Genomic DNA, 12,745 nt, shown 5'->3' with positions numbered 1-12,745 from the left:
ACTTTATTTTTGGGGGCTCCAAAATCACTGCAGTTGGTGACTGCAGCCATGAAATTAAAAGACGCTTACTCCTTGGAAGGAAACTTATGACCAACCTAGACAGCATATTGAAAAGCAGAGACATTACTTTGCCAACAAAGGTCCATGTAGTCAAAGCTATGGTTTTTCCAGTAGTCATGTATGGATGTGAGAGTTGGACTATAAAGAAAGCTGAGCGCCGAAGAATTGATGCTTTTGAACTGGGTGTTGGAGAAGACTCTTGAGAGTCCCTTGGACTGTAAGGAGATACAACCAGTCCATCCTAAAGGAGATCTGATCTGTCCTGGGTATTCATTGGAAGGACTGATGTTGAAGCTGAAACTCCAATACTTTGGCCACCTGATGGGAAGAACTGACTCATTTGAAAAGACTCTGATGCTAGGAAAGGTTGAAGGCAGGAGGAGAAGGGGACAACAGAGGATGAGATGGTTGGATGGCATCACTGACTCAATGAACATGAGTTTGGGTAAACTCAGGGAGTTGGTGATGGATGCCTGGTGTGCTGCGGTTCATGGGGTTGCAAAGAGTCGGACATGACTGAGGAACAGTACTGAACTGAACTGATAGGCAATTAACAATGTTGTGATAGTATCAGGTGGACATGGAAGGGACTCAGCCATACAAAGGGAATATATTTTTTAAAGACAGTTACTACTAGAGTCAGGCAACCTATCTAATCTAGTGATTGATATATAGATTACAGATTTCTTTATACATGTAATATGTCATTATTCCTCACATACAATATCAGGATTATTTTCTTGATATCAACAGGAGTTGGCAAAATACTGACATACATTTAGGTTGTTGTTTGAGCCAGCTCATCTCTAAAGATATTTGGGCCCAGGAAAATTCTAGCTCTCAAGGAAAAATGAATGGAGATAGTTACTGGGAATGTTAGTGAAGCATTTAGTAGAGGGAGTTGTAAGATAGTCTTTAATCAAGTAAACTAGGTGATTTGTTTCATAAGTGGGCACCAGTGTGAGCATTGGCTTGGGGGTGAAGAGCCCTGGGTTCCAGGCTTCTATCTACTGCTAACTTTCCCTATTTGTTCTATGAGGAGTTTCGGTATGGTCACCTTTCAGTTCCTTGCTAACTTGAAATATTTGATTCTTTACATGAAGATTCATCATTCAAGCAACAATGTCCTGGGGAGGGGGAAAAAAAAAGAAAGGAGAAAAGGGATGGAGGATCTCAAATTAGGAAAAGAAATACCCCTGACCAATCATGGGATCTACAGTATATTGAATATTCTCTTATAGGAAACTGAGAAATAGATAAAATCAGCTGTGCCCAGATTTTCAGATCACCTTCCAGGCCCAGAACCAACAAAGCACACAGCAGGGCAATTGCAAGATGCAATTTGACCTGACAGGATGGTCACAGCGGGGAGCGGGGCTGCAGACAGGCTGAGCTGCAGAGTGCTCTGGGCAACAGTATGCGGAAAATTAATATGTCCCCTCCGCCTCACCCCAGTGCTCCCGGCACCAAGGCTGCACTCACAGTCTCCGGGTGTGAACTATCAGGAAAATCTCATCTCCAGGAACACGAAGACAGCGTGGCAGGGAGGATGGGAAAGCAGGCTTGGGGTGTTTGTTCTCGGATCTCTCTATCATTCGCAGCTCCCACGGCCCTTCACGCATCTTAATTAACTGTCGATGGAGGACTGAGTGACTCTGGGTTGGGGCTGCCAAGGAGCTCTCTGCTGCCATGGGGACGACAAGCTGGATTTTTCAGAGATTAAAAAAAAACCAACTGTTCCTAATCAGTTACTAACAAGACTAAAGGTGCCGGTGGGAGCAGGAAGGGAATTGTATATCATACACTCTGCAGTCCTCAAAGCACTTGGTATGGACTAGGGTATGTGAGGGGGTCTAATTCAGTGGAAGAGCTTTGAAGTGTCCATGAATATAGAAATGGAGGGTGTTTGGGGGATCTGTATAAAGCTGAGAAACGTTCTCAGTGTCCCTGGCGTACACTCACTTAAGCAGTTGCCTGTAATCTCGTGCTCTCTGAGAGGGATATTTTAATGACCGTATTGGTTCCCTTCTGTGGAAGTGCCCCTGGGCAAGGGATGTCCCTACCCTGAAGAACTCCTTCGTAGATCCCGCTTCTAGGGTCCCGTAAGCGATTTCTGTCTGCTTTGCTAGGTCCTCAGCACTCTCGATGGGAGACACCATCCTCTCCACTGTCAGGAAGGCGGCCAGGTTGGCTGTGTAGGAGGAGATGATGATCAAGGTGAAGAACCACCAGACGCCGCCCACGATGCGGCCGGACAAGGACCTGCAGGCCAAAGGGAAGAGATATCAGAAGCACAGACATCAATTATAGAAGGCTGTGTGACAGGTGGCGCTAGTGGTAAAAAACCCAGCTGCTAATGCAGGAGACAAAAGAGATGTGGGTTTAATCCCTGGGTTGGGAACATCCCTGGAGGCAATGGTAACCAACTCCATTATTCTTGCCTGGAGAATCCTTTGGACAGAGGAGCCTGGCAGGCTACAGTCCACAGGGTTGCAAAAAAGTCAGAGATGACTGAAGCGACTTAGCACGCACACACGTGGGCGGGGCCAAGGGCTGGCCCCAGCTCATCAGCAGAGCTGGCAAGCCCTACTGCACCCTTCTCTTCTGTCAGCAGAGTGTGAGAATCCAAATGTCAGAGCCTCCTGTGCATTTTCGTTCCTTATTGTGGATGATGACTTGTGGGGTTGCCATTCAGGGGTGAGACAGCTCTGCAAGCAACATCTTCACACTCACTGTCACACATGCATACACATCGAGACACATGCCAACAAAGAGATATGCCAACACTTGCCCATGAAATCACCAACACGTATAAACATCCTGTTAGGTGCAGTTACATATACACCAAAAGTATGAGCATACATATATGAATGCAATGCATTTACACACACGATGCACACATTTGATCATGTCCAGAAATATTTTCAGACTGCCTTCTAGCCAATGCCCTCCTGGCTGGCAAAGGCCACCAAAATGATGGATTAGAAGAAAGGGAGGGGAGACCATTTTAGAAAGAAAAGACACCACCAGCATTCTGTCCAGCCACTTCGGGGAATGTCACTTGTTGAGTGAAGGCACAGTTCCCTTACCACGGTGAAAGAGAACTTGACTGAAGTAAAAGACAAATGATAGTCTAATCTGGATCAAAGTGGTAAATATGACAATCATATATGAGAAATTCATCCTTGAGATTATTGTCCTGTTCTCCTCTCTCATTCGGAGAAGGCAATGGCAACCCACTCCAGTACTCTTGCCTGGAAAATCCCATGGATGGAGGAGCCTGGTAGGCTGCAGTCCATGGGGTCGCTGAGGGTCGGACACAACTGAGCGACTTCACTTTCACTTTTCACTTTCATGCATTGGAGAAGGAAATGGCAACCCACTCCAGTGTTCTTGCCTGGAGAATCCCAGGGACCAAGGAGCCTGATGGGCTGCCGTCTATGGGGTCGAACAGAGTTGGACACTACTGAAGCGACTTAATGCTAATGCTCCTCTCTTATTCCCAAAGCTGTGAAGAGAAACATGACCAGCCAAGAGTTCTACTGTGACGTTTGGATTTAGCTAGGAGATTTCAAGTCCAGGGCTTCCCAAAGATATTACCAGTGATGTTGATGTTATATGGGCTGATTTTATGTGGTGGCCAGACGTGGCATCAAGTCAGACTCAATCAGATAGTGACAAAGTTATTCCATTACTCCTTCCATCCTGCTCAGTTTGTTAAGGAAGTGTCATCCCGAAGCTGCTGTACCCTTAATCCCTTTATAACATGTACTCTGACAGCCTCAAGCTCAGGGGTGACAATGCTTAACGAGAACCTCATGCTTAACAACGAGAGCAATCACTAGTCCAAACCACCAAGTTTTACTGATAAAGAAACTCAGGAGTCCCAAGTCACACGCACCCAGGCCTGCTGGCTGGCTTGATTGTTGAGACCTTGTCACCCTCTCTGTATTATTCCCACGTTCCTGTCTGTTCCACTTTGCTTTGGTTCCTGGGAGATTCCTTTTCACTCTAGGCAGGCAGTGTTCACCCCAAGAAAACCAACAAATACTTATTGCTTGTTCTATGGATGGCACTGTCCTAGATGCTTCGGAGGAAGAGGGACATAAAAGGAGACTTGTTCAAAGGAGTGAAAGCATGAGAGTGCAATGAAACCATGCCCTTTGAAGAACAGCTGCAGGAAGAGGGGAGGCTGTACAGGAAGAAGAGACTTGGAGAGGTGTGTTCACTGAAGGACTGACATGAGGCTTGTGCCACATGACCTGATCCAGGCGCATTTGGCAGAAGTTACAGGAAACAGATGCTGTCTGAATAGGAGGGGGATGTTTTGATGGCAACAGTGGCTATTATGGGGGTAAGAGAGAGTTTCCCCATTTCTGAAGATGTTCAAGTGATAAATCATTTATAGAGATGTACTTGGTGCCCACCCATGGTTCTCCAGGGTACTAGGTGCTAGGGACACAAAATAAACCAGATAGAGGAAGGACCAAGCATCACATGGGACCAGAGACCAACTGCTTCCTCTTACACGCCTAGCTCTGACATTGTGTGTTTGAAATCATTAGTAGGTAAGCCAGGATGCATGGATTCTTTTGGACAGTTAAGCAAGATGAGACATAGAGGCAAATCGTTTTCCTAATGCCCGAGGAGTCATACGCAGTTGGACTCCAGATCATACTAGTCTTCTGATGACTGGTCCAATGTTCTGTTCACCTTCTGTGCTGTGTGTTAAGTCGCTTCAGTTGTGTCAGACTCTTTGCGACCCCATGGACTGTAGCCTGCCAGGCTCCTCTGTCCATGGGTTTCTCCAGGCAAGAAACTGGAGTGGGTTGCCATGTTCTCCCTCGAGGGATCTTCTTGACTCAGGGATCGAACCTGCATCTCTTACGTCTCCTGTGTTGGCAGGCGGATTCTTTACCACTAGCCCTGTTATAGGTGTGCAGGGTTGTGAGAAGATGCTTCTTTTCCAATTCTGGATGATCACAAGGGCACTTGAACTGGATTTCTTGTTTCCATTCAACTCCCAACCCCCCATCTTCCCACTCCTCTGCCTAATCAGCTCGCCACAAGGCAGCCTGCATGATCTTTTGAAAAACATTGATTACATCCTTTCTTTGTTGCTTAAAACCCATCAAAGCTCTCCTCTTACACTTGGAATAAAATTCAACTCCTCAGTGGCCCTGTGTGGTCTGGCCCTTGGTTCTCTCACCATTGCCGTTACAACATGGATTCTGTAACTCCAGTCACACAGAAATTTGTTTGATCCTTCATACTCAAAAGCCTCTCACCCTTAGCACACACTGCTCTTTCCCGTGATCAATGCATCAACCCTATTCATCCTTCAGACCTCAGCCTAGTCCTCACTCTTTCAGCGTTCGAGCTTATGACTTTCAGATCCCCATGCAGCTCACATCACAGTTGATGTCTGACATCTATTTGTGTCAGTGACTGTCAGTTGTGCCCCTTGAGCATGTTCTCTGCGAGAGTAAAGGAACTTACAGCTCTTTTGTGCCCTGTGGAATCTCTAGCACCCAGTACACACTCAGCCTCAATAACAAGTGAATTGCATGGATGCCACCTCTTTTAGAACTGGATGGCTCCATTCATGTTAGACTCTAGAGCTCAGGAATAACTTTCAGGGCCAGGATAATTCTAACCTGCTTATGTCTCACCATGTCTGGAGTCATGGCCCCAAACTGTGTGTTCAGGATAGCCACATTATGTGAACTGAGAGACCCAGCTAAGGTTTCCCCACTTGGGGCTCATCTGGTGAAGCTCAAAGTCTTTCCAAGAAAGGTCCTGGACTGTGGGTCCCTTTTCCCTGTTCTTTAATGAATATTTATCAGCTGGGTGTTGAGAGAAGCATACCCTATAGAGGATTCCCCACATCCCCCTACTTGATGAAGATAGCAAAGAAAAATTCTTCTGCTCCACAGCCAGAAGAATAACTGTCATCGTGGAATAGCTGAAGGGCTGGGAGAAGGGGCTCTTCAAAATGAGACATGATTCCAGTGCTTTGTTTATATTCAGGCTATAATATGGAACTTGAGTGTGAGTGAACCCCCTTTCAGTTCAGACCTGGCACAGGCAAAGCTGAGCCTCCACGTGAGAAGTCTGTATGTTCCCAGCTCCATCCCAGAGGCAGGGAGCTGGAGTTATTTAATATTAGAAGCTAGGACTGGCAGTGAGAGTCTTTGCTGCTTCAGTGACCAGCCCCGTATCCTTGGCAAGCTGCCTACCTGGCTGGGCATCAGTCTCCTTCCCGTTTAGTGGGTGAGACTAACCCTATCTCATGGTGGGAAACCAGAATTTTCAGAACTAGAAAGATTCTTAGTCCATTTTTTTTCCTTTAATGGATACAAGCTATTGCAATTCAAATGGTAGAGGGGAAAGTACTCTGAAAAGTGCTGTTGAAACAGAAGACATTATTTTGATGATGATGATGTTTCCCCCAGGGAGTCACAGGGCAAAGAACCACTTTTCTTAGTAGGGATGGAACAACTGTAATCTGAACCGCTTGAAGTTCTGCGTAATCACCTGAATTTTATTAGTCTTGTAACTTGGCATAGCTCTTCACCTGAATTTTATTAGTCTTAGAATATGGCATAGCTCTTTGCCAAACTTCCTAGGTGATCGAGGAAACACTATGTTCCCCCAGAATTGGCCACAATTTATGTGGCTTGTTGGACTTTTATCTTACTTGAACTTGATTCATAGTCCTGTAGACAGGAGAGGAATGAATGCCCCCATCTGACAGACCAAAGAACCACAGGTCAGGGACATAAAGGGACTTGTCCAGGGTCACGCAGTGAGGCAGAGCTGGGACTAGGACCCAGGACTTTGTATTTCCTGTCCACTCCAGTCACTGCAGAGTACTCCCTACTTCACCAACTTATGATCTGTTTGTAGAAGGACATGGACTTCCTCACCCCATGACGACTCTATGATGCTGGATCATGGCCAACACTCACCTCTTTTTTTTTTTTTTTTACTTTGGGACTATTTTAATTGATTGATTGATTGAAGTATAGATGATTTACAACATTGTATTAATTTCTGCTCTATAACAAAGTGATTCAGTTATGCACCTATTCATCCTTTTTTAATATTCTCTCCTATTGTGGTTTATCATAGGACTGAATATAGTTCTCAATACTATTCAGTAGGACCTTTTTTATCCATCCTGTGTGTAATAGTTTACATCTGCTAACCCCGGTTTCCCACTCCATCCCTTCCCCAACCCCTTCCCCTTTGGCAGCCAGATTCCTGTTCTCTATGGCCTTGAGTCTTTTTCTGTTTCATGTAGATTCATTTGTGTCCAATTTTAGATACTACATATAGGTGATACCATATGATATTTATCTTCCTCTGCCTGACTTCACTCATTATGACACTCTCTAGGTCCATCCACGTTGCTGCAAATGGCATTATTTCATTCTTTTTATGGCCGAGTAGTATTCCATTGCATATGTGTACCATCTTCTTTATCCATAAAGATAAAGAAGATGGACATTGAGGTTGTTTCCCTGTCTTGGCTGTTGTGAATGGTGCTGCTATGAACATAGGGGTGCATGCATCTTTTGGATTAAATTTTTGTCTGGATATATGCCCGGGAATGTTCACCTCTTGTAATGTTCCCCAGAACCTTTGGAATCCACACAAAGCAGTTTGGCCACCATCATCTTCACAGAATTAGAAACCTGTTTGCATTTTTGTTGTTGTTGTTGAATAACAAGTCACTACAAGTTTAGTAACTCACTGATGATCTCCTAGTTCTGTAGGTCAGAAGTCTGAGTGAGGGTGTCTAGACGCTACTCAGTGTCTCACCAGGCTGAAATCAACGTATTGGCCGGGGCTGTGGCTCTCATTTGGAGGTTGGGGTCTTCTTTTATGCTCACTGGCTGTTTGCAGAACTCATCTGCTTGTGGTTGTGGGAATGAGGCCGTCATTTCCTTGTTGGCTGTCCACCAGGGGCTGGTCTCAGCTCCTGGAAGCTGCCAGCGTCCCTCATCATCTGCCCCCTCCACCTTCAAGCAAGTGAGAGTGTGGCAAATCCCTTAACTCTTCCAATTTTTCTGACTTCTAGATCTGGAGAAAACGCTCTGCTTTTAAAGGGCTTATCAGATTGGGTGACGGCCATCTGGATAATCTTAAAGTCAACTGGCTTGGGACTTTAATTACATTTGTCAAGTCTCTTTACAGGAGTACCTAGGTTTGGGTTTGGATCACCAAGAGACAGGAACTTTTTGAACTGCATGTATCATACTGATTATTCACTCATTTTACAAGCATTGCTTATACAATAGGTACTGTTGGGCACAGGGGCTGGGGGAGATAAAAGTGAATACACCACAGTCTCTTCCTTCCAGGAAGAAAATGAGAAAGTGGTGGGCAAACAGAGGCTTTGGGGTCAGATACTTTGATTCTCTGTGGAGTGTTGTGTTTGGAGCAGAGTCTGGAACATAGCGATCACTCAGTAAAGCCAGTTGACTTTAAGATTATCCAGATGGTGTATTTATATCACTATGTTATATAAATATAATAAACAGTAATTGTAGCTTTATCTTGATCATGTGGCAAGTAAGAAAGCAATACTAAGGGAACACAGAAGCGTTTGCTAAGCAGAGGTTGGGAAAAGTTACCAGTGGAGGAGAAACTTGTACTGGGTTTTGAAGTATGAGTAGGAGACTGCCAAGGTGGAAGAAGGGAGGGGGGCTAGAGATAAGAAGGAGCTGAGTGGGGTATCACCTTCTCTGTGAACTTCCCTGCCTTTGCCATCAGAGCACTGGTTAGCCCTTTCTGTATCCGTGTTATACCACGATCATTCTGCTCTTAAAATTCTAACCATGCTGGGGTGATGATTTAAGATGTCACTATGATTATTTATGGTATTTACTCTTTAATACTGATGATGATGGGTTGAACTAAAACAGAGCCCATAGATAGTGGGAGAAGTAGGCTGACTGGAGAGGTGAAGATATATAAGGATTTGATGATCCATAGGGGCAGAGGCAGTGAGAGAGAGAAATGCTCAATTGCCAGTCCTTGCCCACCGGTTAAATGCATTCTGACGTGGCCTGGGGAGCCAGATGCTGCCTGCTAGATGCTGGTCTCCTCTGGAAAATGACATTTTTTCCCTTTGGTCAGTGAGACACTAAGCATACCATTAAATGCATAACTTGGTGCTAATGAAAGACAGAAAGAATCTGGCTAGACCATCTTTGGGTTCTGATAGTTAGCATTTCCTTCTGGGGCATGGATTCGGATTCACCACAGGCCTTTAAATGTGTATTTCTAAATCTCATAGCTTGGATTTACCTTTCTAGATGAGGTAGTGGGCATTTTTTTTTTTTTTTTCTATAAAAGGCCAGGTAGTAAATATTTCAGGCTTTGAAGGCCTTATAGTCTCTGCTGTACTCCTCATCCCTGCTGGTGTAGTGTGAAAATAGCCACAGAAAATGTGCACACACGTGCACATGGCTGGGTTCCATTACAACTTGCATCACAGAAACAGCAGGCTGGATGTAGCCTGTGCCCTGTAGTTCAGTGACTTCTGCCCTCAGTCTTACTCTGAATTGCAGAGATCTTTGATTGAAGTGGATACACTATTTTGACATTTATTTTTTTAATTATCTATCCAGTTATTAGGCTTCCCAGGTGGCACAGTGGTAAAGAATCTGCCTGCCACACGAGAGGCTTAGGTTTCGATCCCTGGGTCTGAAGTTCCCCTGGAGTAGGAAATGGCAACCTCCTGGAAGGCGCCAGAGCCTGGCAGGCTACAGTCCATGGGGTCACAAAGTGTTGGACCTGACTGAGTGACTGAGCATGCATCCAGTTATTAGTACCACTCACAAACACCTAAAGTATTACAGTGATCCATTTGCCAGTTACTTTTGTGCTATCCTCATGGAGAAAGGTGAACGCATTGTTTAAGAGAATAGGCTCAGGGGCCAGACAAGACAGGATGGTCCTGCCTTGTTAACTTATTGGTTGTATGATATTGGGCAAGTCATTAAATCTCTTTGTGTTTGTTTCTTCATAAAATGGAGTGCTAGTACTCATCTTGAAGGTATTAGTAATGAGAAAGAAAAAAGTACCAATGAAGCCTGTAGCTCAGGGCCTGGAATGGGGAGAGTGTTTCAGGATGGAGATGTGCAGACGGTGTTTGGAGCAATGTCCTGGTTGCAGGTGGGGCAGCAGGTGCTGTGGCCAGGGGCCTTTAGGAAAGCAGATACATGGGGTCAATGTAGGGAGTGGAATGGCGTTAAACAGGAATTAGCTTCTGATCTCATCAATCTCCCCCCTGCCCAGGACATCTGTCACAAGGAGTTAGATATGGACATTCTTCTTTATTTCAAAAGCTTTGTCCAAGATGAAGGAGACAGAAGGGACACCTCCTGTGTGCCTTCATTCAGCTGAACTCAAGAGATCACTGAACTCAAGCTATTTCCCTTGGTCATCTGCTTCAAATGGCTATTTTTAAAAAGTAATGGAAACAGGAGCATGAAGGCAAGGACTTGGATGGCCCTCCTCTAAATTACTGAGAGATAAAGGTCCATCTTGACTAATTATTCAGCTGAGCTATGTTCAGAGAGAGGCTCACTTGGTATCAGGCCTTGAGGTTCGCAGGCTGGGGTAAATAACTGGCCAACCGCAACAATTCCACTGATGAGTCCCCTTCATCCAAGATGCTATGCCTGAGTGGCAAAGCATCCCATTTTCACCAGCTGCAGATCACGCAGCACTTCCCTGGTAGAGTGGAAGTGAGTCATGTTAATTGCCCAGCTGCTGGTCACTGTGTTCCAGCCCCAGAGGAGGGGGCAGGTCTGGGCTCGTGTGCCGAGTCCCAGGGTGGGAAACTGCGGGCTGGACAACAAGCTCCAACAAGAGCCTGGTACTCTTCCAGTAGAATTTGCTGAGCTGTGTTTTGAAGAGGGATGGTCTTATGTTCCTATTATTTTCCATTGAGATAAGCTTTAGGAGTGTAGTGTGGCCATAGTTCACAAAAGAATGCATGTAGATCAATTTGTTCATTTTTTAATATTTACTGATTCTTTGGCTCACTCTCTAAGTTTCAGTCTCTATAACTGAAAATGGAGATCCTGAATTTCATCTCATGAATTGTGAGAATTTGATGAGCAAGTCAAATCTAGCTCAGATTCAGCAGGATCGAGATGTTCACTTGATGCATTGATGATGATGACATGGTGGTGGTGGTGGTGATGGTGATAATATAATGATGATGGTGGTCGTGGTGGTAGAGGTAGTGATGGAGGTGGTGATGGTGATGATACAATGATGATGATGACATGGTGGTGGTGATGGTGATAATATAATGATGATGGTGGTCGTGGTGGTGGTGGTGATAATATAATGATGATGGTGGTGGTGGTGGTGGTGAGGGTGATAATATAATGATGATGGTGGTCATGGTGGTGGTGGTAGTGATGGAGGTGGTGATGGTGATGATACAATGATGATGATGACATGGTGGTGGTGATGGTGATAATATAATGATGATGGTGGTCGTGGTGGTGGTGGTGATAATATAATGATGATGGTGGTGGTGGTGGTGGTGAGGGTGATAATATAATGATGATGGTGGTCATGGTGGTGGTGGTAGTGATGGAGGTGGTGATGGTGATGATACAATGATGATGATGACATGGTGGTGGTGATGGTGATAATATAATGATGATGGTGGTCGTGGTGGTGGTGGTGATAATATAATGATGATGGTGGTGGTGGTGGTGGTGAGGGTGATAATATAATGATGATGGTGGTCATGGTGGTGGTGGTAGTGATGGAGGTGGTGATGGTGATGATACAATGATGATGATGAATGACATGGTGGTGGTGATGGTGATAATATAATGATGATGGTGGTCGTGGTGGTGGAGGTAGTGATGGAGGTGGTGATGGTGATGATACAATGATGATGATGGTGGTGGTGGTGATGGTGATAATATAATGATGATGGTGGTCGTGGTGGTGGTGGTAGTGATGGAGGTGGTGATGGTGATGATACAATGATGATGATGAATGACATGGTGGTGGTGATGGTGATAATATAATGATGATGGTGGTCGTGGTGGTGGTGGTAGTGATGGAGGTGGTGATGGTGATGATACAATGATGATGATGAATGACATGGTGGTGGTGATGGTGATAATATAATGATGATGGTGGTCGTGGTGGTGGTGGTAGTGATGGAGGTGGTGATGGTGATGATACAATGATGATGATGGTGGTGGTGGTAGTGACGATGATTTCTTCTGGCAACATTCTGCTTAGCTTCTAGGCTCCATGCTCTCTTTAGTCTCCGTGTACTTTGCAGGTTGGTCCTGCTTAGTCTCCTTTGTTGGCTCTTCCTTTCTTGCTTAATCTTAAGTTCCTATTGTGTCCAGAGCTCAGGCTTCAGCCCTCTTCCCATCCCTGTCTACCATCTTACCACAGATGATCTCCTCCAAGCCCATAACTTTCATATGTGGATGCTGCTGCTGCTGCTGCTACTAAGTCGCTTCAGTCGTGTCTGGCTCTGTGCAACCCCATAGATGGAAGCCCACCAGGCTCCCCCGTCCTTGGGATTCTCCAGACAAGAACACTGGAGTGGGTTGCCATTTCCTTCTCCAGTGCATGAAAGTGAAAAGTGAAAGTGAAGTTGCTCAGTTGTGTCTGACCCTCA

General features: G+C 45.3%; 1 protein-coding gene across 3 annotated transcripts in view; it reads right to left on the bottom strand.

The window, feature by feature from the left end:
• The window catches only part of GRIA1 (glutamate receptor, ionotropic, AMPA 1), a 349,138-nt gene that overhangs the window by 41,700 nt on the left and 294,693 nt on the right, over positions 1-12,745 (bottom strand). For all 3 annotated transcript variants that reach the window (XM_010829379.1, XM_010829378.1, XM_010829380.1), the window contains one exon: positions 2,124-2,322. In XM_010829379.1, the coding sequence (XP_010827681.1) occupies positions 2,124-2,322 (199 nt within the window). The remainder of the gene's footprint in view (positions 1-2,123; positions 2,323-12,745) is intronic.

This window comes from Bison bison, unplaced genomic scaffold (genome assembly GCF_000754665.1).
Source record: "Bison bison bison isolate TAMUID 2011002044 unplaced genomic scaffold, Bison_UMD1.0 scf7180017864505, whole genome shotgun sequence".
Lineage (NCBI taxonomy): Eukaryota > Metazoa > Chordata > Mammalia > Artiodactyla > Bovidae > Bison > Bison bison.
Note: the sequence above shows the minus strand (reverse complement) of the source record. Positions and strands in the feature narration are given on the sequence as shown.